The sequence below is a fragment of the Sorex araneus genome, chromosome 10 (assembly GCF_027595985.1).
Source record: "Sorex araneus isolate mSorAra2 chromosome 10, mSorAra2.pri, whole genome shotgun sequence".
NCBI classification, from domain to species: Eukaryota; Metazoa; Chordata; class Mammalia; order Eulipotyphla; family Soricidae; genus Sorex; species Sorex araneus.
In genome coordinates, this window is record NC_073311.1 from 59,413,397 (window position 1) to 59,436,673 (window position 23,277).

At 49.6% G+C, this 23,277-nt stretch overlaps 1 protein-coding gene across 1 annotated transcript in view; it reads left to right on the forward strand.

Annotated features, from left to right (window-relative positions):
- The window catches only part of AEBP2 (AE binding protein 2), a 58,565-nt gene that overhangs the window by 18,308 nt on the left and 16,980 nt on the right, over positions 1 to 23,277 (forward strand). Inside the window, exons 2-3 of the mRNA XM_055118145.1 lie at positions 7,439 to 7,646; positions 15,707 to 15,814. Coding sequence (XP_054974120.1) covers positions 7,439 to 7,646; positions 15,707 to 15,814 — 316 coding nt within the window. The remainder of the gene's footprint in view (positions 1 to 7,438; positions 7,647 to 15,706; positions 15,815 to 23,277) is intronic.

Sequence of the window (23,277 nt, forward strand, 5' to 3'; positions counted from 1 at the left end):
CCTCCCAGAGACGTTTGTTGGCAGGGCTATGTAGCACAGCATGCACGTGTGTCCGTCCTTGTATTTATGACTCCATGCTCTGAGACAGCTCCTTAATGGTTTGCCTTCTCAGCTGAGCAGTCATGGCGAATTGTCTGTAAGTTTTTACTGTTTAAACCATCATAGGTAAGTAGCTGTTTGTTTCGAGCACTCCAGCGTGGCCGGGGTGTGTGCCTGGCCTGCAGGAGGCTGCTTAGTTTAATTTTTTGTTTTTGGCCAAACATGGCAGTGCTCAGGGCATATTCCTGTCTCTGCTCAAGGATCATTGTGATGGCGTTCAGGGACTGGGTCCCTACGTGCTGCTGCCCCTCTGCAGGGCAGTTGCCTTTCCTCTTACACTGTCTCCAGCCGTGGCCAGAGAGTTAGCACAGTGGGTAAGGTGCTCGCATCACACACAGCCGACCTTGTTTCAATCCTTGGCACCACGTGTGGGTCCCTGAGTCTTGTCAGGAGTATGAGCGCAGCCAGGTGTGGCCCATAATTAAAAATATATAATATTTCAGGTTCCACCCCAAACGTACTTAATCAGAACCTGCTGTTAGGATGCTGGAGATGTATCCATAATAATGAGAAGCATAGATTAAATTTTTTTTTAATTTTTTCTTTTTGGGTCACACCTGGCGATGCTCAGGGGCTACTCCTGGCTTTGCACTCAGGAATAACTCCTGGTGGTGCTTGGGGGACCCTCTGGGATGCCGGGGATCGAACCCGGGTCAGCCTTGTGCAAGACAAACACCCTACCTGCTGTGCTATCACTATAGCACCCCCCCCTTTTAAATTAAAGTTTTGGGGCCACACCTGTCAATTCTTAGGGTTTCTCCTGACTCTGCACTCGGGAGTTACTCCTGGCAGTGCCCCAGGGACCACATGGGGGGGCTGGGTCGACTGTGCCAGGCGAGCGCTCTGCCCACTGGACTGTCCACCCCAGAGAAGCACTGCTTTCATTTCTTACTTAACTAAAAGGCCACATAGTTATGTAACTTTGTATTTTTGAGGTTTTGTGCCCTTTTTGGGGGGGTTGTTTTTGTGCCACACTTTGTGGTGTCCGAGCTTATTCCTAGCTCTGCGCTCAGGGGTCAGTTTGGGCAGGCTTGGGGGACCACATGGGGTGCCAGGGATTGAACCGGGCAAAGCCCGGGCCCTCCCCGCTGCACTGTTGCTCCAGCCCTTATGTATTACATTTTTACGAATTAAAGGAGCATGCAAACTTAAGTCAATAACTCCCAAGAAGAAAAAATGTGAAGTGTGTCACATTTAACATAGGATATTGGTCACAGCCATCAAAATGAAATATCACATCCATAATATCACATGTATTTTGCTGCATGACCCAGTAAGGAATGCCTCTTTAGACTTTGGAAATGGCCCGAAGAAGGACTGAAGCTAGGGGCTTTGCCTTGCACGTGGCCAACCTGGGTTCGATCCCCAGCACCTCACGGTCACCCGAACCCACCAGGAGTAAACCCCGAGGACTCTGGGTGTGGCCCCCGGAAGCCCCAGCCAAGCAGACAGCCAAGTACCTGGTGGCGTGTGCTATTCCGACGGGCTGCTTTTCTAAATGCTAGTGAGGTTCAGGCCGCAGAGAGCTGGCGAGTGTGAAAGGAGAGTCAGCGCCGTGACCGTGCAGGGTGGCACTTGCCCTGCGCCTTGGGTCTGATCTCTGACACCCCAGTTGGTCCTCTGAGCGCTGCCACCGTGATCCCCAAGCACAGAGTCAGAAGTGAGGAAGGAAGGAAGCAGGGAAGGACAGACAGACACAGCTTCCTGGGAAGTCCCCATTTGGGCTCTCGGGAATGAGCTGGAATCTGCCTTGTGTCAGCCTGTCGCCTTGGTCAGTGCCAAGAGCTGTGTAGGGCCAGGGTTCCGTCATGGACCCGGGACCACAGGGAGTCTGAGGCTGGGGCCCTTCATGGAGGCTAGGGGTGCGGGGAGCCCTTGGCCTCCGGCTGGGCCAGCAGGGGCGGGCTTTGGCTCGGCTTGCCTGCGCTTGCAGTTGGGCTCCCAGCGGCTGGTTTTTCTCTCTGCAGGCCTGACTGGTGTGCTCTGGAGGCCCTGGGGTCTGGCCCTGCGGTGTTCCCTCAGGGGTCACTCGCACCCGGAGACTTGCTCCGGCTACCCTGTGCTCTTCTCTGTTTCCTCAGTGCTGGGGATTGAGCTTGAGTCTCGCCCAGCGCGTGCTCTACCTCCGAACGACCTCTGGCCTCGGGCCCCTTGGGTGAATGAGCGATACTGCCCAGTGCCCTGGTCGTGGGTGCAGCAGTGTTTCCGTCCCCTTGCTCATCGTGGTGGAGATGGAGACTGTCGCCAGTGGGATTTGTTGACTTGTTTGACATTATTTTAAAGAAAACTTATTTGAGGGGCTGGAGCAATAGCATAGCGGGTAGGGCGTTTGCCTTGCACGCGGCCAACCCGGGTTCGATTCCCAGCATCCCATAGAGTCCCTTGAGCACTGCCAGGAGAAATTCCTGAGTGCAAAGCCAGGAGTAACCCCTGTGCATCGCCGGGTGTGACCCAAAAAGCAAAAAAAAAAAAAAAAAAAAAAAGAAAACTTATTTGGGGGCTGGGGGGCTAGAGGGCTGGAGCATGTCTTCACACATGCCCTGAGTTTGATCCTTACCACCTGTCATCGCCCGGGTGATGCTGGGAGTGCCCTGGACTCTGTAGGTGAAACTGGGCGCGGGCCTGGGAGTGGCGGGGAGGAGGGAGACAAAGTGTGAGCCTGACTCCGCCCCCCGGCACTGCAGACAGCAAGAAAGGGAGCTGTCCTTCCACTGGATCCCTCCTCACCGTCTGGCGTCTTGTGTGTTCTCTCTGAGGTATGCCTTGGGGGCTGGGGGAAGCTGCGTTTATGTGGATTTCCCTGCCCTCCTAAGTTGCAGGTTCCTGCCTCGGCCTGGTGGGGGTGGTACTTCACTTTCCCTTGAAGGTTGGGCCACCAGAGGCCTTTGAGGTTCGTTTGTCTCAGTTTGCCTATATATTTAATGTGATTAGTTTGGTTGTTTGCTCAAAACTTAATAAAATGGGCTTTTAAAGATAATTAGTGTGGCTGATGAAAATCTGAGCATTGCAGTTAAAACATTTAAAATGATATGAAGCAAATTGTTTGACAAGGCAACAGAAGTGACTCAAAACTGAGGGGCAGGAAAGAGAGTACAGCAGGGAGAATGTCTGCCTTGCTTGTGGCCAACCAGGTTCGATGTCTGGCACTCCCTGTAGTTCCCCAAGCCCGCCAGGAGTACAAGAAGTTAGCCCTGAACACAGCTGGGTGTGGCCCCAAAACAAATGGGGAAGGAAAGAGAGTCCTTGGAAAATACCCAGAGCACCAGTGAGCCACGTAAGCTCACCCCACGTTTCTGGGAGTGCCGCTGCCCTTAAGCACAGGGAGATTTGGGGCTGTGACCTGATGCATTTTAAGACTGGAAGCACCTTGAGGGGCCGCAGAGATACTACAGCGAGTAGGGAACTTCCTTGCATGCAGCCAGCCTGGGTTCAGTCCCCGGCACCCCATGTAGTCCCCTGAGCCCCGCCAGGAGTGATACCAAGTGCAGAGCCAAGACTAAGCCGAGAGCACTGCCAAGTGTGGTCCAAAACCAAAGCAAAGCAAAACTGAGAAACCATCTTTCTGGAAAGATGCTCAGAGACCTGCAGCCCGGGGCCCCACCTCCAGCACTGCGGGACCCACAGAGAAGTAGAAGCAAGGCTTGAGCACCGCCTGCTGGTGTGGCCAGCGGAACAAACAAAAAGAACAGAGGCCAGAGTGGTAAGACAGCCGGCAGGGCACTTGCCTTGCGGCCAACCTGGGTTCAATCCCTGGCATCCCAGACGGTCCTCGAGCACCGCCAGGAGTAATTTCTGAGTGCAGAGCCAGGATAACCCCTGAGTACTGCCGCTGTAACCCAAAAAAAAGAAACGGAAAAAAAAACAGCAATGGACTCCTTTCCCTAATGCTTCTAAGTGCCAGTGATTTCTCTAATGTCAATGGAATAAACCCCCTTAGCACAAAACAGAATGGCTGGCTGGATAAGGAAACACTTTCCGACCTGCTGCTGCTCTAAGGCATGGAGGGTACTCTCTTGCCTTGCACTATACCTAAGCATCACCAGGTATAGCACCCCCCAAAAAACAGCAAAAAAGGACAGAAAGAAAAGGACCAGGGAGAAATGGGGGGTGGCCATGCTTGTTTCAGACAGGAGAGGCAGTGGGGGGGTGGGGTGGATATTACACACTGATCAAGGGAAATTGAATACCGAACGGTGTCGACATGCAGGCACCCGAAGCAGAGGAAGCAGAGGAGCATTACAGCCGTGGCAGACAGCTCACTGTAGCCCTGAACAGATCGCCCAGAGGGGATCAACAGGGAGGCAAGAGCTCTCAGCCAGGGCTAGACGGGTAGCGTGGAAGAGGCTCCACCGGGCTCTCCTCCATCCCTCTCAGCAGATGGGACATTCTCCAGAACAGACGACAGGCTGGGCATGACATCACAGACATACAGATACATCCAGGACCTTTGCAGATGGCTTCATCACATCTGTGGTGTTTTTGTTTTTGTTTGGGACGTACCTGGTGGTGCTCAAAGATCACTCCTGGTGGGCTTGGGGGAACCGTATGGGATGTTGGGAAATGAACCTGTCTCAGCTGCAAGCTGGGCAAGTGTCCTGCCCACGTACTGTCACTGCAGCTCCACATCTAAGGCACTTTTTAAAATCCTGGATTTTTTCTAAGTATGATCTTTTCGGGGCAGAACCTGGCAAGCTACCCGTGGCGTATTTGATATGCCAAAAACAGTAACGATAGGTCTCATTCGCTGAAAAGAGCCTCCAATTGTTGGGCAAGACGAGTAAGGAGAGGCTGCTAAAATCTCAGGGCTGGGAGGAATAGAGACATTACTGGTGCCCGCTTGAGTAAATCGACAAACAACGGGATGACAGTGACAGTGATTCAGTGATAAATAAAAAAATATTTTAGTATGTAAAATCCACCATACCCACAAAGACAAACAGTAGGTAAGATTATTTGTGTCAGAAACTCAGGAACTGATAACATTTGAGAGTTTTAATTTTCCCTTTTTGGGGTCACACCGGCAGTGTTCAGGGGTTACTCCTGGCTCTGCACTCAGGCATTATTCTGGCGGTCCTTGGGGGACCATATGGGCTGCTGGGGATTGAACCCAGGTCGGCCGTGCACAAGGCAAACGCCCTACCCGCTGTACTATTGCTCTGCCCCTCATTGGAGAGTTTTATAAAAATCATGAAATTTTAGAATAAAATCTCAAGAGTCAGAGTTTAGAGGATACATTCACTGGTTAATAAACAGATGAATCAAACGTTTAGAATATTTTCAGTTTGTGTTTGGGCCATACCCAGCACTGACTCCATGCTTAGGAGAGATGAATGTTCAGGGGAGATTCCTGAGTCTGTGCCGGGCTGGAGAAGTGACCCCAGGCTGTGCTGGGGCAGGGATTGAGCTGGGCAGACACTTAGCAGGGTCGACCCCTGACTCATTTTGAAGAGTTACTTGCCTATAGCATTATAGAGGTCTTAGCATATGCTCCTAGAGTCTCTACCATTGATTTTCAAAGGGAACTTGGAGGCACTGATATCAAGCATTTTATACTTTAGCTGCCTTTTAATAAAAAATTGGGTGTATTTGATGTTCATTACGAATCACTATCAAGCTTAAATTAATGTTTTGTTTTAATTTAATAAAGCTTAAATGTTAGCGTTTCATATGAGTAAGCATGGTTTAGTGGTCCTTTTTGAAAGGGTGTACTGAAAGTTGTGGTTGAAGTATTTTCCATAGGTGGATGATTCTGAACAGGTTACTTTCACAATCCGATACTAATGATTGAATTTATTTTTAGATACGCTTGTCTGCATCTTTGAAAATTACCATAATGAAACTTGGAACTAGGGCTGCATACCTCTTTTCTTAGGCCACACCCGGTAATGCTCGGGGGTCACTGCTGGCATTTTTGGGAGACAATCTGGGTTGCTGGGGGTTGAACTTAAAGTACTTATTGGTGCTTATGTGCAAGCAGGCATATAGGCAAAAATGTTCCCTATGCAAACTTATGTTACTGTTGACCTTTATGTGATACTTCCGTTCTGGCAGAAGATGTTGAAGAAAAGGGAAGTAAAGTGGATTACTTTAAAAAAAAAGGGTGGGCAGTGGGTAGAATAATAGTATAGTGGGTAGTGCTGTTCCCCAGGTTTGATCCTTGGCACTCAGTATGGTCCCCTGAGGCCACCAGGAGAGATCCTTGAGCACAGAGTCAGAAATAACTCTCGGTGTGATCCAGAAATGGAAAAAAAAAAGTTGGGAGGTGTGGGAGTGGGGCGGTCACTCAGAAGACCACTTTCTAATGCTCTGGGTTTAGTCCCTGCCCTCCAGAACAACAGCTGGAAGGCAAAGGTGGTTATACTTTACATTACGGTTGAGAACATCCAGTTACTCAGGTTGTAGTAAATAGAGCGTTACTTGTATGTTACTTGTATGCGTGCTTTGTTTAATAAGCAGAAGCTGGCGGAGATCGGCATTGTCTTTTTTTAAAATTAAGAATTGAGATGCTAGACTTGCTATTACTACTGCTGCTGCTACTACTACTATTGGTTTTTGGGCCACACCTGATGGTACGTGGGCTTATTCTAACTCTTCCTCTCGGGTCTGCGCTCGGGAATCACTCCTGGTTGGCTGCATGCAAGGCAAGCACCCGGCACTCCAGCCACTGCACTATCTGGCCCGGGGGTAGTTTAAAGTAATTAACATTTCTTGAAGAAATAAGTGAGTTTCTAAAAAAAAAAAAATTGGAGCCCACGGAAGATCCTTTGTGCTTGGTAAATCAGGAAACAGTGCACTGAAGCCTCTCCTGGTCCCCTTCGGGGGAGCAGCCCGGCAGTCTCTGCTGGATTCTTTGAGACAGAAGCAAGTAGGAGCAACAGTTAGATTAGTCCTTAGTAGAAAGCGATTGCAGGTCAACAGGATTTCCAGGAGTAAGATATTTTGATAGTGAATTATTTATAGTTGGATCCTATTACGCTACTACTTTTCTTTTTGGACAACGGAGGGGATGAAATGTGATGAAAGAGAGAGTTGTTTTTCTGTAGGATCTAGCAGGAAATAGTTGAGTATTGGGAAACTCATGTCTGCCAAGAGTTGCTTAAATCATCCATATTGAGGTACTGTGATTCTACCCCTCACCATCCATACCCCCCATTTGTACTTGATTATCAACTGAAACATTTCAAAGCAGTGTATTTTTTTGTTTTTTAAAAATTAAATGGAGACTGGATCATATGCTTTGTATGAAGTAGAATGTCAAAGTGGTAATCTTAAATATTTATAAGATCATATTCATGTTAGTGAATTTCTAGGAATAACAGCCTTTTTTCTTCTTTTGTAGCATAAGCAGTACTATAATGGATGTAGACAGCACAATTTCCAGTGGGCGCTCAACTCCAGCAATGATGAACGGACAAGGAAGCACTACTTCTTCAAGCAAAAATATTGCCTATAATTGTTGTTGGGACCAGTGCCAGGCTTGCTTCACCTCTAGCCCAGATCTGGCAGATCACATCCGTTCCATACATGTAGATGGTCAGCGAGGAGGGGTTGGTTTTGTCATTTCTTTTTTCCATTCCTGTTCATTAGTTTTATTAATTTGTAATTGTTAGTTAGGCTTTTCTTCTCAAAGTAACTTGGGATTGTTTTTATATAGTTGTTCCCCCCTTCCCCCACCACCAAATGTCCCTCTAACCCCATATTTCCCATGTACTTGATGGGATCAGATTAAGTATGTAAAAGGTATGTGTTGCATTTTATTTTGATCATGTTAATTCTGAAGAGATCTGGCTTGTTAAATACAGTGAGCGTATCATAAATGAATGCAGTCGGTTTCCGGGTTCTCTGTGTTTTGAGGCTATCTAGGGGTCGGTGCTGTTTCAGTTCACCTGATAGAGGAGCCCCAGATTAGTGCTCCTCCCGCCCTCCTTCCCTTATGGAATCTCTTCCTTATTGTCGGGGCTGCCTCTTGTAAGCCAGTGCTTAATGAGGTCACGGGGACATACCGCAGATTGTCCTTTGAACCTTGGTATGGTACTTTTTAGTTGCTTAGAAACTTGACATAAGGCAAAACCCTCTTACACTCCAGCTCTGAGTACCCACCCTCTGGGTCATGGCTCTGGAGACCACTGCGCCTTCTTTCAGTAGGTAGGGGAGCGTCCACATGTCTTTGGTGGGTCCTGTAGCCCCACGAGAATGTTGTTACAGTGACAGGAAAAGTGCCACGTAGTCAGTACAACTCGAGGACCCCTGATTATTTAGTCACTTGGCATTTGTGTAAGTGTGGACTCCTTGACATGACCGGTCTCCCTCCTACCGTTTCCTTATTGCGGTTCTCTGGCTAATGTTCAGGATATCATTGTTTTGATCGCAGATGAGTTCCAATCTTGGTTTTGCCTTTCATTTTCCAAAGAGATGGAGCTGCCCAGTAGTCACATTTCCAGGCCCACGGTCTCCAGAAATGCGGATCTCTGGCCGTTCTAAGACCCATTTTATTCTTCTCTCCTTGTTTTTATTTTTATATTTTATTTATTTATTTATTTTTGCTTTTTTGGGTCACAGCTGGCGATGCACAGGGGTTACTCCTGGTTCTACACTCAGAAATTACTCCTGGCGGTGCTCAGGGGACCATATGGGATGCTGGGATTCAAACCCGGGTCGGCCGCATGCAAGGCAAACGCCCTACCAGCTGTGCTATCACTCCAGCCCGTTTTTTATATTTTATTTTTATTTTTTTATTCTCTCCTTGTTTTTAATTCCTAACTTTAGAAACACTTCTAGAGAGAAATTAGTTCTTGTTTCTTGATGATAGAGTTATTTTAAGTCTTTTTTACGTAACATTTTTGGTATCCTTGAGGGCAGGGGGGCAGAGAGATTTAGGGGCACAGTAGGTAGTAGGCAGGTTTGACCAAGGCCGGTTACCTTATCTCCATAAACCAGGATCTGTGGCTGATGCTTGGAAGAGTAGGGTCAAGGCCAGGAGCTTGCTCCAAATGTTAGTGGCCCATTTGGTAGTTCCTGAGTATAGCATAAAATTGATCATGTCGTTTGCCATGAAGTGATCGTATGTGTTTTCCTTGTAGTTTGAGTGTCAAATATTTTCAGTAGGGAAAAGTAAAGCTATTTCTAAAAATTAACACAAAATTGCAGTCATTTGATTTAATTGATTTATTTTGGTTTTTGGACTATACTTGGCATTGCTCAGAGCTTACTGCTGGCTCAGTGCTCAGGAATCACTCCTGGCTCTCTTGGGGGTACTGTGTGAAGTACTGGGGATTGAACCCGGGTTGGCTGCATGTAAGACAAATGCTTGCCTGCTGTGCCACCTCTTTGGCCCTGGAGTGGTCAGCTTAGGTATACATAAAAGGAAAACTTATTTAAGACAAGAAATAGGACATTATTTTGCTTTTTATGTTCACACTTTGTAAGTAGAAGAGTTGATCCTTCTCCTACCCCTCACCCCCCTGAAATACTAGAGCTTAATGCAACCATGAAATCAGTCAACTTCTTTCTGGCTTTTTAATATAAAATCTTTTTTATGGCACTTTATCACAAAAGGAATCTTACGCCTTATTAAAACTAGACTTTATAAGACGTGATGGGCATGTAAATTATACTGCTTATCAGCTCTTGAGTTAAAAATATATTTGACTGATTTTAATTTACTTTGCTAAGCACCTGATTTTTTTAATGCACGCGTTAGTCAGGCTTATTTTCCTTTGTGGTGAATTTTAAAAGTTATGGAGAATCTTAATGGTTATTTGCACACTTGAAGTGTGAAGTGTTAGGCGAGTGAGGGTGTATTTAAATTATCAGACAGTGTGCTTTCAGGTAAATACCTTGACATATTTGTTCAAGGAAGTGAACCAAATTGAAGGAGAATTAAGTACCTGTGGTTAACATTTTTTCACCAGTCTTTATGTTGGGACTTTGGAGGAGACCCTGAAGGGAAAGTTGAGCTAACAGTCAGCTGCCCGTAACAACCGGACGCCCAGGCGTCCCATTGACATTGAGCGTCTGCGTTTTAAAAATTAGATTTAAACTCCACCGCCCACCTCCATACATACTCTTTAAGTGACTGTATGATAGTTTCTGTTCTTTTTTTCCTTCTTTTCCTTTTTTCCCCTTGAGCATCTGATGACCAGTTAACCCAATTCTATTTCTTTAGTTTGGTCATGTTGTGTTTATGTATGTGGTCAGCGTTTTACCGTGAAGCAGTCTGGGGCCATGCCTAGCAATACTCCGGCTTACTCCTAGCTGTGCACTCAGGAGTCACCCCTGGCGTGGCTTGAGACCATTTGGGATGCTGGGGACTGAATCCAGGTTGGCCAGGGGCAAGGCAAGCGCCTGACCTGCTGCACTATCTCTCCAGCCCCAGGTTTTGGTGATAGTTTTGGCCCACACCCCGCAGTGGTCAGGTTACTCCTGGTTCTGCACCCAGGAATGGCTCTTTCCCATCGTACTATCGCTGCATCCCCTCCAGCCCCTTCTTCTTAATGGTGAAAGAAAATTCATAGACTTCTAGGATTTGAGGCCTTTAAGTGGGGAATTCACTTTAACCAGTAGAATTTTCAAAAGTCAGATTTTCAGCTTTTCTGTTGAGTTCCTGGTGTCTTTTTTTTTAAACTACCTGAGTACCACTTTTGGGCGGGGGGGAGTGAGGAGTATACCTCAGAGCTCAAGAGGCTGGGGTGGGTGCTTCTCTAGGAGTTTTTGCTGATTGGGTCAGGGCTTAGCGTGAGGCTCAGGGAACAGGATCGACCCAGTCCGTTACGTGCCCGCCACGTGCCTTAATCCCGTCATCATCTTCAGTGCTGCCCGAGGCTGTCTGAATTCATCAGCTCCTCTCAGCTCATCCACCCGCTTCCTCTGCTCTGACCCTATCGTCCAGGCTGGGGTCTCTTTACCCTGAAGGGTCCGTGTCCCTAGCCTAGAAGGTTATATGCACAGAAGGGAAATTGGGGCATCACAAGGAACCAACACCTTCTCAAGGTTTTGGCAAATACAACTCTTGGAAATCAGCATGGCTTTCTGGTTTCCGTGAGTGACCTCTGTAAACCAGCCGTCTGAGATAATTTCCGAGTGATGGGACAGCAGGCGCTTGGCTTGCCCGCAGCTGACCCCCATCAGTCTCCGGCATCCCATACGGTCCCTGAGTGCGGAGCCTGCAGTAAGCTCTGAGGACAGTCGGGTGTGGCCCCCCAAATAAAAAAATGAAAAATTCCAAGAAGTGGCAAACTTCCCCCTCCCCTCCCTGTTCCTCCCTCCCCTCTCCCCTTTTTGGGCCACACCCAGCTGTGTTGGCACATTCCTGGCAGGGCTCAGAGGGAAGTCTGTGGTGCCCGGCTGCTGTGTGCAAGCCACACTGTACTGCCGCCCCTGCCCAAGTGAGGATGTGCCTCCCCTCTGGGGAACGGAGACCCGCTCCGTGGTGCCCGGCGGGGATGCCCACTGCCGTCCTAGCGAACTGCCCGGTCGCCCTCCCGCTGTTTGCCCTGGGACCCACAGCGGTTGATGGTAAATGCATGTTTCTGCAGGGGCCTCTCGAGATGACCAGGGTTAGGTCCCCGTGCTCTGCGCTCTCTGCTCTCCCCTCCAGGCTCCCGATTTGACGGGGCGGCATCTTACACTTTCAGAGCGGTGTTTTGATGAAGAGGAGAGAGAGATGAGTGATTCTTCCAGGAGGCCGTAGGTGCAAAGTTTGGGACCCGGGGCTGGCCGGGTTGATTCTGTTGGGCTCTCGAGATGGTGCTCAGAGCCCTTCGCTGCTTCTGTACTCGGGGTTCTTTCCTGGCGAATCCGGGCCTTGCGGGGTTCTGGGAATCGAGCCCGGTTTATCCAAGTGCACGGCAAGCGCCTGCCCATGGTGGTTTCTGACCCCAGCCCCTCCCCAATCCCGTGTTTTGGGGCGGGGCACCCAGTGGTGCCGTGGGGCTGCTCTAGACTCGGGCCGTTCTCTGCTGGGGATCATGTGTGGGCTCGTGTGTAGGGCGCCTGCTGGGCTCCGGCCCGGCTAGTCCTGATCCATTTTAAGGTGGCACAGGGGCGCCCCGGCATACCTGGCTTATTTTTGGTGGCGCTTGGTTGGCATCCGAGGCCGTCCCTGCTGCCCTGGGGCCATTCCTTCTTAATTCATCCAAATTTGGGTTGAATTCTTCTGTTTCATTTTCAGGATTCAGTTTTTTTGCTGTTGATTTGTTTTTGTGTTTGGGCCACACCTGGCGATGCTCAGGGGCTACTCTGGGCTCTGCACCCAGGAATCACTCCTGGTGGTGCTCGGGGCGAGGCATGGGATGCCAGGATGGAACCAGGGCGGGCTGCCTGCAGGGCAAGCACCTTACCTGCCGCGCTCGCTCATGCTCTCCCCCCCTCTTCCTTCCCCTCTTCCTCTCCTCCTCTCTCCCTTTCTCTCCCCCCTTCTCTCTCTCTCCTCCTTCTCTCCCTCCCTCTCCCTTTCTGTCCCCCCCATCAGGGTTAATTTTTTCCAAGAAAAACTTCTTAAAATGGTAATTTTTTTTTTTTTTTTTACATTGTGCATCTAAAAGGTCTCATGTTTGAAGGAAAATCCTGTTAGATTTTGTACTGGTAAGAGTCTGCCTGATATAAATTAGGTTCTGTTGCTGGTTTTGTTTGGTTTTTGTGTATGCCTGCACAGTGAAATCAAACCTGCACTCCAGCTCCTTGAGCCATTTTCCTGGCCCCGGAAATCCCGGGTTTAGATGGTTTCCTGGAGCCTTGAAGTGGATTTTCACTGCTTGTTTTGTATGTCAGAACTACCCTGGGGCAGGAGCTTGTCCTCTCCCCCACTCCCAGAATTGTTTCCAGGTATTTCAGGAACAGCCTTCAGCGGCTTCAGTCTCTACACTCACTTCATTTCCTGTGTGGTTCATTAGGTTGAAGGGTAGGTACAGTTATTCTCTGAGCGGGAAGCTGTTGCCATAGTAATGTTTCTAGACATGATTCCATCTTGAGTCTAGACCCTCATTTCTTAAACTGGGGGTTATGCTTCCTCCCCCATGATGTAATGTTTTTAAAGTTTGTTTTAAAGTAGATTTCATGAGTTGCTATTGGTAGGTGTTTGATTTGTAGACCTAATTCATACATTAGTATACTTTATAGTACTAGTACTATATTTTAAGTATATACTAAGTATTCATATATTTTATACATTATAATAATGGATGTTCAATTTTATTCATCAACATATTTGCAGATGTCTGATTTGTGGGCCTGTTTATATCACCAGGGTCATGTAAAAGATATTTTGGGAGAAAAGGGTAGTGAGTAGGAAGATTTTCAGAAGCCCCGGCCCCGACTGGCTCCTCCTAATTCAGTCTGTCGGATGGACTTGGAGCCACTGACCCTGCCCAGAGTCCTCAGAGGGCAGGGGAGCGGGTCGTTTCTCCTGGGATTTGGGCAGAGGACAGCAGGTGGCACAGCTGGAGCACTTACGGGACTCTCCTGCGCATTCAGCGCCGAGGTCCCTTCCCAGTTAGTCAGGCCGGGTTGCGTCCAGAGGGCTAGTGTCTGTGCTGGGCCGTGGGTGCCATTCCGAGCACCCCAGGCCTTGGGAGGGGGTGTGGTTTGGTCTAAGGACCCCCCAGCCCCAAGTCAGCAGAATTTTCCACCGTTAGAATTATTTCATAAGTATTTTACTGTAGATGCTTATTCATTTTATAAGGTGTTTCAGTTATGTGGGTTATGAGCAAGACAATTTTGAAGCAACATAATTCATTTTACTACTTGGGCTAAAAGTTTTAATACTGAAAGTCTATTCACCGAGAGTTAGGGATTGATAATTTGCCTGTGGCTGTCAGTGAAGTTACACAGCGTAAGTTGCTGTAAATACCCTGCAGCGTGTTGTCCCTCTGGCCCCCCTTAGCCCCGGGACTCATTTAAAAGCTGGCTTTCCTGGGCTGGGAAGAAGGCTCCGGACTCGAGCATCCGTACTCTGTACTGGAGGGCAGGCTGCGTCCCAGGCTCTGCTGGGAACAGCCCGAGTACAGCTGGGTGTGGTGGAAAAAGCAGACGAGCAGAAAAGTAGGTGTTCTGGGAATTTAAAGAATAGTTTCATATTCATGTACTAGGAACAGAAATTTCAAGTATGAAGGAAATGTCAGAACTTCTATGTCTACTTGATTAAAAGAACTCAAATGTGCTGGGAAATATAGTGGTAACTTTGTCTGTAGTTTCATGCCATTTTCTGCCTCGTAGGGGCAAGTGTTGCCTTCTTAGACCTCTGATTTGAAATGATTCTGATTTGGGGCTGGAGGGAGAGGTAGTGTTTGCACGTGCCAGCCTGGGTTTGATCCCCGGCATCCCACATGCTCCCCCCGAGGCACCGTCAGGGGTGACTCCTGGGTGCAGAACCAGGAGTAAGTTCTGAGCATTGCTAGGTGTGGTCCCAAAGCAAAAACAAATGGTTTTGCTTCTGAGTGAAAATAAGTTATTTTAGACTGCTAGTTATTTTGACCCAATAAAATTTTTATTTTACATGTGATTTTGGTGCATGTTTCCTCTGTTCTGTGGATGCTTGCGTAGTTTCCAGTGTTTTTTTTTTTTTTTTTTTGTGATGGTTCCCCCACTTTTTTTGTTTGTTTGTTTGGCCTCCCCATGTTGAGCTTGAGGCCTCGTCCCTGGTCCATAGTTATTCTCGCCTTAGGGAGGAACACGGCAAGGAAGGGTCTTCTGAAGCAGGTGCTTGCGCTAGAGCCGGCTGCACTGCACGGGAGCAATTGTTAGTGCTGCATGGAATGGAACCAGTCGGAAACCAGCGTCCCCTTAACAGAAAGGGGAAAGACGGGACTGTCGGTTGTAGTTGGGACTTCTCATCCTCTGCTCGAGAATGCGGAGCTGTCGGGACGGACGAAGGCGTTGTTTTTGCTTGCTGCTTTCATATCTATTTAAATTTAACATTTCGTTATTAACATTTTGCTTCATAATCAAGATAATTGGATAGCATTTTTAATGAATGAAACACAGTATTAGTATGCCTGTGAGAATAGGAAATCAAAAATTGTAATTTGGTAATTTAATTGCTTTACCTATTCTTTCGCGATAAATGATCAGTACTAATTAGCGTTAGATCCTTTATTAGTGGAGGGACGGAGCAGTGCTCGGGGGCTCCCCGGGGCCACTCCTGGCAGTGCTGCTCTGGCACGGGCCACCAGCGCCGCTCGGGAGCCTTTGGCACGTGCCCCAGGGGCCTTGGAGCAGTGCTCCGGCCCCACGCTAGGCTTCCGTGACTGTGTTTCATTATATCTTTCTACATTTAGAGCTTCTTGGGCACTTGGAATTAATGCACGCTTGTTTTCTCGGGCAGTGGCTAGAGAGTGTAGACAAAGGCCCACAGTCGCGGTTCTCGGGGAATACAGTCAGTATTGTGGGGCTCCTGAATGGTGCTCTGTGCAGGGTCCTTAGTCCGGGGCGCAGTGCTAGCACACGGAGGAGGGTGTGGCCCACGGGGAGTTGAGGTTCCGTAGAGGGGGTCTTGTCTTTTGGCTCACACGTGTAAAGGGCTGCTGGGAAAGTCTTGAACTGTGTTCCTAGGGACTTACGAATGGAACTTTGCGGATAAGTGATGAAACTGTTGTGACTCTTCTTTCGACAGGTGTTTGTGTGCTTATGGAAGGGTTGCAAAGTCTATAACACTCCGTCCACCAGTCAGAGTTGGCTGCAGAGGCACATGCTGACGCACAGTGGAGACAAGCCTTTCAAGGTAAGGCCCCGGCCTGCAGCTCAAGCCCACTCTTCTCCGGCCACGCACGGCTCTCGGGGGACTGCGTGGTGGCCGGGATCAAGCCTGGTCTTCCTTTGGGAGGGGTGCGGGGGGTGGGGGTCCCCGGGGCTGCTGTGGGTTATTTCAGCAGCTCTGCTCACTGCAGCCTCTGAGTGTCCCTGTGTCTGTTTTCTGAAGTCGCTTTAGCTCCGGGCTGGGGCCGAGGCTGCAGGTAGGCCCTGGGCGGCTGGGTGGTGTGGCCCTGAGGTCGCAGCAATTGGGGGGAACCTCTCCCCTCCCCTCTGCCTGCCCCTCTCCTCCCTCCCTTCCCCCTCCCTCTCCTCCTCCTTTGCCCCTCCCATCCCTCTTCTCTCCTCTCTCTGTATTTATTAACATGGTAAACAAAAAATAAATGAGTTACATTGAGAAAATGCACTCCCTTCCTTGTTTCCTTACTCCCTCTCTCCCAGATGTGGAAGCACCATTGCTTCAGCAGATTCTTGGCGTATTTCTTGGTAAAACTAAGCAGATTAATATATAAGACTTACTCTCCCTTTGTTCTATAAAATTTTGAATTACATACTACTAATACCTTCCTTTTTTAAATGAACTTTTCATTTTAGAGCCATTTTAGACTTAAATTATTACAGGTCATAGTTTCCATTTACTTGGCACTTGTTTCCCATCTGTTCACATCTTAGGTGCACATGTACCTGTGTAAGTATTTTATACTAGAGTCTCCACACAGGCTCACAGGGAACAGTCTCTTTCTGACATGTCTCTTTCCCCCGAAGCTCGCTTGGCTGAGACTGTCTGGGGTTGCACACACATACACACACAGGGCTGTGGCACACGCATATACACACACAGGACTGTGGCACACACATACACACACAGGGCTGTGGCACACACAGGGCTGTGTGGTGCCCGCTGGCCGCCAGAGCCCTACCGGGTGCCTGGGGCGGCTTCAGCGTGTGCTCCCCGCCCCTCCCGCCGCCTCTCCACTTCCCCTGTGCTTCTCTGTCTGTGGAGTTGGGGGTGTTGAGCCATTTCCTACGTTTCTCCTGTAGTGCAGGGCCTCAGGGCCCTGTAGTGCTAGCAGCGCAGTTTGGATCCCTTCCTTTGTTTACTTAGCTCCCCGGGAGATGCGTTCCAGTCACACAGTGTCCTACCGTGGGCCTCCCGCCACCAGTGTCGCCCGTGGCCCTCTTGCCCCAGCTGCCCCGCTTCTCTCTCTCCTCTGTCAGGTGCTGTGTGTGCAGTACTGCCACTGACGGGCTCTCATCGCAGTCTACTCCTGTCAGCACTAGGCCTTGTGCAGAGTGAGCATTGCAGCTGTCACTGTCATCGTGGTCCCTTCTTGGCTCACGTGACCCATCCCACCTCCACCCACCTGTGGCAGGCTTCCTGCCAGGGACTCCTCCTGGCCCTGGTTTCTGCCGTCTCCGCGTGGTCATTTTCATACCACTTCTTTACATGTCCTGCACATGACTGTGACCTGCCTGTCCCTCCCTCTCTGGTGCATTTCACTCAGCGTGGCGGCCTCCGTGTCCTGTGTGGTCGACACTGCACGTGCACGGGTGAGCCTGCGGCACCTGTAGGCAGCGAGCATTGCCGTCGCCCTTCTTCCCGTGGCGGGAAAGCGTCAGAGATGGCTGCTGCGGTCTGAGCTCTGCGCTCGCCTGCTGCTCGTTGTATTGCTGCCGGGTCTTGGTCTCAGGCAGTCACTCTGCTGCTGGCTGTTGTGCACCTTAATTCTAGACCCCGTGCAAGTGGGCTTCTCCCCCGAACCCTCCCCAGGAGTGTGGGTGACATCCGTGGGGAAAGGAAGGAAGGGAAGTAGGGAAGTAGGAAGTGTTGTTCAGAAAGTCATGGAACTCTCTAAAATATTGTGTGTGTGTATGTGTGTGTGTGTGTGTGTGTGTGTCTGTCTGTCTGTGTCTGTCACGGAGAGGTGCTGTGGAGTGGGCCATGTGCCGGCCTGTGCCTGCCAGGTGTCGTTTCAGCCCCTCGGTCCCTTCCTGGAGAAGAAAGCTGATTCCAGAGTTCTTGGTGTCGTGGTGGGCGTTTGGGAGCGGGGTGGCCTGTGACAGGCAGCCTCTCCCCTCGGGCGTCCAGGTGGAAGGAGGTCTGCTTAAGGAAACGTGGCCGTGGCCTCAAGACGTTTGAAAGGCTCTAAGCGCACGCAAGTCTCCCTGAGCGTAAGGACGGGCGAGTCCCCTCAGCGAAGCGGGGCCCTGACCCAGCAGTGCTGTGGGGCGCTTCCCACCTGGCCCCCAAGCAGCTTTTCCGGTGCCCTTCAGTACTTGGGTTGGGCCACTTCTGTCTTCCCTGCTGTCCTGTTGCTCCAGCCCCGCCTCTCAGTCCCCTGCTGCTTCCCGTCACGCCGGGTGATGCTTGTCTGCCACCCTGGCCCGCCTGTGTGTTGGTTCACTCAGTGAGGTTGTGTGAGCTGGGCTCAGTGCCCGTAACACGGGTCCAGTCAGGGTGTGAGTCGGCGGCCCTGTGTGCACCCGTGGAGGTGCGTGTCCGTGCTCGGGGCCAGCTGCCAGGTGACAGACCAGGCCACGTTGTAGCAACTACCAGGTGCATTGGGCGTGTCTGATGTCCTGGGTACTAGTGTGTCCTTGTCGCCCTCCCGGGGACGCACAGAGGTGCACGCTGTGATGGGATCTTGATTCTCGCAGTGAGGAATAGGTCAAACACGTCCCCAGGTGCTTCGGCTCCCTGAGTATTGACTTCGGGTGCTGCTCTTCCCGCCTTCCGTAAGCCCCGTGGCTTTAGCACATTTTCTCCGTAATTCTTTTGTCAGGTGCGTGTGTCTTAAATTCCTTCTTCCAGCCTGCGCCTGGCTCTCCCTTTGACCTTTGTCGAGGCTCTCTGGAAGCATGGCTTTCCAGGCAGGCCTGCTGAGGCAGCGATCACGGGCCTCTCAGCCAGTGACGATGGGTCCGGTTTTCTCTGTCAGAGCTTTGCCTCCCCTCGGCATGTGAGAGTGAGGGCTGGGTCTCACAGAGGAGCTCGGCCTTGGCTTTAAGGTGATGGCAGTCGACACACCTGTGCATATGTGTTTAAGTCGTGATTTACATACCACGAGTCCACCGAGTGTACTGTTCATAGTTTCCAGTACTTTCACAGACTTGTGCAACCTCTGAAACTAAAGAAAGCCCGTGCTGCTTTGGGGAGCAGCGAAGGGGAGCTTTAAAGAACGGGTGGGCACTGCACCGTGTCGTGCCTCACTGCTCTAGCTGTTTCACTCGGGGGCTCCTGCAGGTGATCCTGGGTGTTGCTGTTATTTTGTTGATGAGGAAATGGAGGGACATAGTATGTAGTGTCTCTCTCTCTCTCTCCCCCCCCTCCCCTCCCACCTCCCCCTCCCCTCTCTCCCTTTACACCCCCCACCCCCATTTTTCACCCACACCCGGCAGTGCTCAGGGGTTGCTTCTGCTCTGCCCTGAGGGCTCTCTGGCAGTGCTTGGGGCTGAGCCTGGGTTGGCTGCGTGCGAGGCCAGCGCCCTCCCCGCTGTCCTGTCTCTAGCCCAGAGTAAAGAGCGTCGAGGCCCCGGGCATTCTGGTGGCTGGAAGGCTTCCCTCGGCGCCTTCGCCGGCGAGTGCTCTGTGTGCTAGAGGGAAAAGGATGTAGGTTAGTAAATTTGATAGCGTTTTGGGTTGCTGTCGTCTCTTACTCCCTGGGATTTAACTGTTCTAGGAATTTGAGATTTGCTTTTCCTGTTTGGCTTTTTACAATATTTTAAACTTCTCCCCAGAGTGTTTGATTTTTTTCTCATTGAAAAAATTATTTGTACTTAATTCATGGTTAGTGTGAAACACCTGGTCAGAACCTGTTGATAAATTTTATTTTGGGGCCACACCCAGCGATGCGCACATGTTATTACTGGCGGTGCTCAGGGGACCATATGGGATGCTGGGATTCGAACCCGGGTCGAATGCCGGGAGGCAAATGCCCTCCCCGCTGTGCCATTGCTCCAGCCCCTGTCTTTGACTTTTTAATGTGTACATTAAAGGAATAAAATAACTTTGCCACTTATGACTTGTTCTTGTTAAATTTTGGGCCACACTGGCTGAGCTCAGGGCTTACTGCGGTCTCTGCTCAGAGACCACTGCTGGCAGTGCTCGGGTGACTGTGTAGGGTGTCAGGGGTCGAACCCAGGTTATCCATGTGCAGAGCAAGCACCCTACCCTGCCAGGCTCTTTCCAGGAGCCCTGACTCAGACTTCTTGCTAAGAAAATAAAACGATTTTGCCGCTCAGCCTGCTCATTTTATTCTGTATCGGACATCCTTTTATATTAGCGTCTTGTTAGTGACTGCTGGTACCCTTGGACCGGCAGCTTGCCGTATTCTGTTCAGCTAGTCTTCTGGCTTGGCTTCTGTTCGTGGGGCCTGGGGTTGAGCTCACATGCAGAGCGCACGCCGTGTCTCCAGGCTGCTTCTTGGCCCCCCATCCTTTCTCCGTGCCTCACAGAATCATGCCTAGTTTCTCCAGCGTGAATGAAATTCTCTATAAATCACCTTCGTTAGCTTCTAGAGGGTTTTTATTTTATTTTCTAAGCCTAAAGGTGGAAGTGCAGTCTTGGTTTTGAATAATTGTGTTTTTCACTCCTGATACCCTGTCTTATGCTGTGTGTAGGGCGGAGTAGCACTAACTCCGCTTGAGCAGTTACTGTTTTGGCGCATTTGTTCCACTGATCAGTAGTTCTTCATCTCTTCATCATTTTCCTCTCTCCCCATTTTCCTTGTCTGCCTACCAGCTTACCTGCACACATTCTTTGGGAAGCATTTGAGAGGAGCAGTGCCCCCAAATAATAGTTCAGTGTGTGGAATGTTGGTTGTCGTAACCTTATTGTTCCAGTAATTGTCCTTTTCAGATTTTTTTTTTTTTAATGTAGGAGTAGCAGTGCACTGTAGCACTGGCATCGATTTTCTCGAGCAGGCACCAGTCATGTCTCCATTTTGAGATTTGTTACTGTTTTTGGCATATCAAATACGCCATGGGTGGCTTGCCAGGCTCTGTTGTGCGGGCGGGATACTCTCGGTAGCTTGCCAGGCTCTCTGAGAGGGACGGAGGAATCGAACCCAGGTGAGCCTCGTGCAAGGCAAGTATCCTAGTGCTGCTATTTATTTAGTCATTGGTTAACCTGATTGAATTGAGCATGAACTCCACATTACTTATTTAAAAAAAATTTTTTAATTGAATATCTGTGAGATAGACATTTGCAAAGCTGTTCGTAATTGGGTTTCAGTCATACAGTGACCCCGCACCCGTCCCTCCACAGTGTACCTTTCCCACCCCAATGTCCCGTTTCCCCACCACCATCCCCCAACACCCCACGTCCCACCCCCAGACTTCCTCTATGGGGGGGCACTTGCCTTCAGAGGCGATTTTGGTTTTCATTGAGGATCTAATTAAAAGTGGTTGCGTTTAATTTTCATATTCTTTGCTCTTTACTGTAACTTTTTTTTTTTTTTTTTTGCTTTTTGGGTCACACCCAGCGATGCTCAGGGGTTACTCCTGGCTTTGCACTCAGGAGTTACTCCTGGCGGTGCTTGGGGGACCATATGGGATGCCGGGGATCGAACCCGGGTCGGCCGCGTGCAAGGCAAACGCCCTACCCGCTGTGCTATCGCTCCGGCCCCTTACTGTAACTTAATAACACTGATAGTTTTGAAGTATGTAAGCATTTTATTTAGTATTATGTCCCTTTTTTGTGGCCTTGTGCTTCATAGTGGTTGGAGAAGGTGAAACTTAAAATTCTTACTATGTATTCCAGGGAGTGCTTATAGATTTGTTCCATCAAAGATGAGGCCAGCCTTTGTTCTGGCGGGGTTTTCCAAGTTACTGTAAACTTACTACTTACCTTCTTATGATTAATGTTTGGAGATATATATAGTTATATTTTGGGGGGTCACATCTAGTGATGCACAGGGGCTACTCCTGGCTCTGCTCTCAGGAATCACCCCTGGCGGTGCTCAGGGGACCATATGGGATGCTGGGAATCGAACCCGGGTCGGCCACGTGCAAGGCAAACGCCCTACCCGCTGTGCTATCTCTGGAGAGATTCTTTGGACTTCCACAAATAAATTGTTGCCCATTAGAATGAGGTTTACTGTGTATTGACGGTTCATGCCCAAATCAGTTATTGGGGTGTGTTACAAAATGAGTGCTGAGTATTTTTTCTGCCTCTCCATCCTAATTTATTAGTTGGTATTATACTTTTTCTTTTTCAATGGAATGGTTGGGTCACATCCTGCCTGGGGGCTGTGTTTGGGACTTTTTTCCTGGCTCTGGGCTCAGGGATCACTCCTGGCGGGCTCAGGGGTCCATGGGGTGTTGGGGATGGAACCCAAGTCTACCACATGCGAGTTAGAATTCACGTAGTTGAACTCTGCAGATACCGTCAGCGGTGGTACTGCCTTCAGCGCATGTTTCTCTCTAGTATTTCCTATTGGACCTGCGGATTCCCTCCCGGAGGTCTCACTTGCTGTAGGTTTGATACCTATGGTCAGCAGTGGTCCAAAAACAGCACGTTCAGTAAGCAGTTTCAGAGAGTCGACCCATTTGCGCAAGCGTGATGTTGCCATGTGCAGTTTTTATTCATTTTTTACTATGCCTCTCATAGTAACTCTCAGGCGACACGTCTGGGAAAGAAAACAGTATGTAACGGGCTTGGCAGTTGTAGGTTTTCTGTGGGGTCCTGGGAGTGTTCAGGTCAGGAGGGCCAACTGCAGGTCGTCACTAATCCTGATGGATTCGTGACGTTTCCCGGGGCAGCTAGTCTTCTCTGACTCAACCCGATGGGCTCTTCGTAATGACACCAGGGGATAACTTCTGTTGTGATAGTTTTTGAAGAAATCAGACTTTTAACTTTGATATATGAAATATCCCATCTTTGAAGGAATTAAAAAAATTCCTAGCTAAGTGGCTGGCAAAAATTAATTTTATCAAATCAGCTGTTCTGTTATTTTTGGGTTTGGGGTCACATTTGGTAGTGTTCAAGGCTTCCTCCCAGCCCCGTGCCCTGAGTTTACTCCTAGGGGCTCAGGGGACCACATGGGGTGCTGGGCACTGAACCCGCTGGGGCCAGTAGGCGGCCAGGGTCTTCCCTCCGTCCCTGTGAATCAGGATTTGGGACTCACGTCCTTCTCTCCAAGGGGGCTTCATACTCGTGCACGCTGGCAGATGATGCTCATTTGTTCCAGGCCAGAGGAGCGACAGTGTATTGATTCATTATCTTGCATCATTTCCTGTTGTGGGTGAGGAACCGGTTTCCTTCTTTGGTTCCTTTGAGGCCTTGCAGTCCCTGGGCATGACTGTCACTTGAAATTTTTATGTTTGCTTTTACCCCAGTATTAATGAGGCATAATGGACAGTTGTAAGGCATTTTGATTGGACATTGTGGTAGGAGGATGGACAGCGGCATTGTGGAAAGATTCCGTCTGTCTA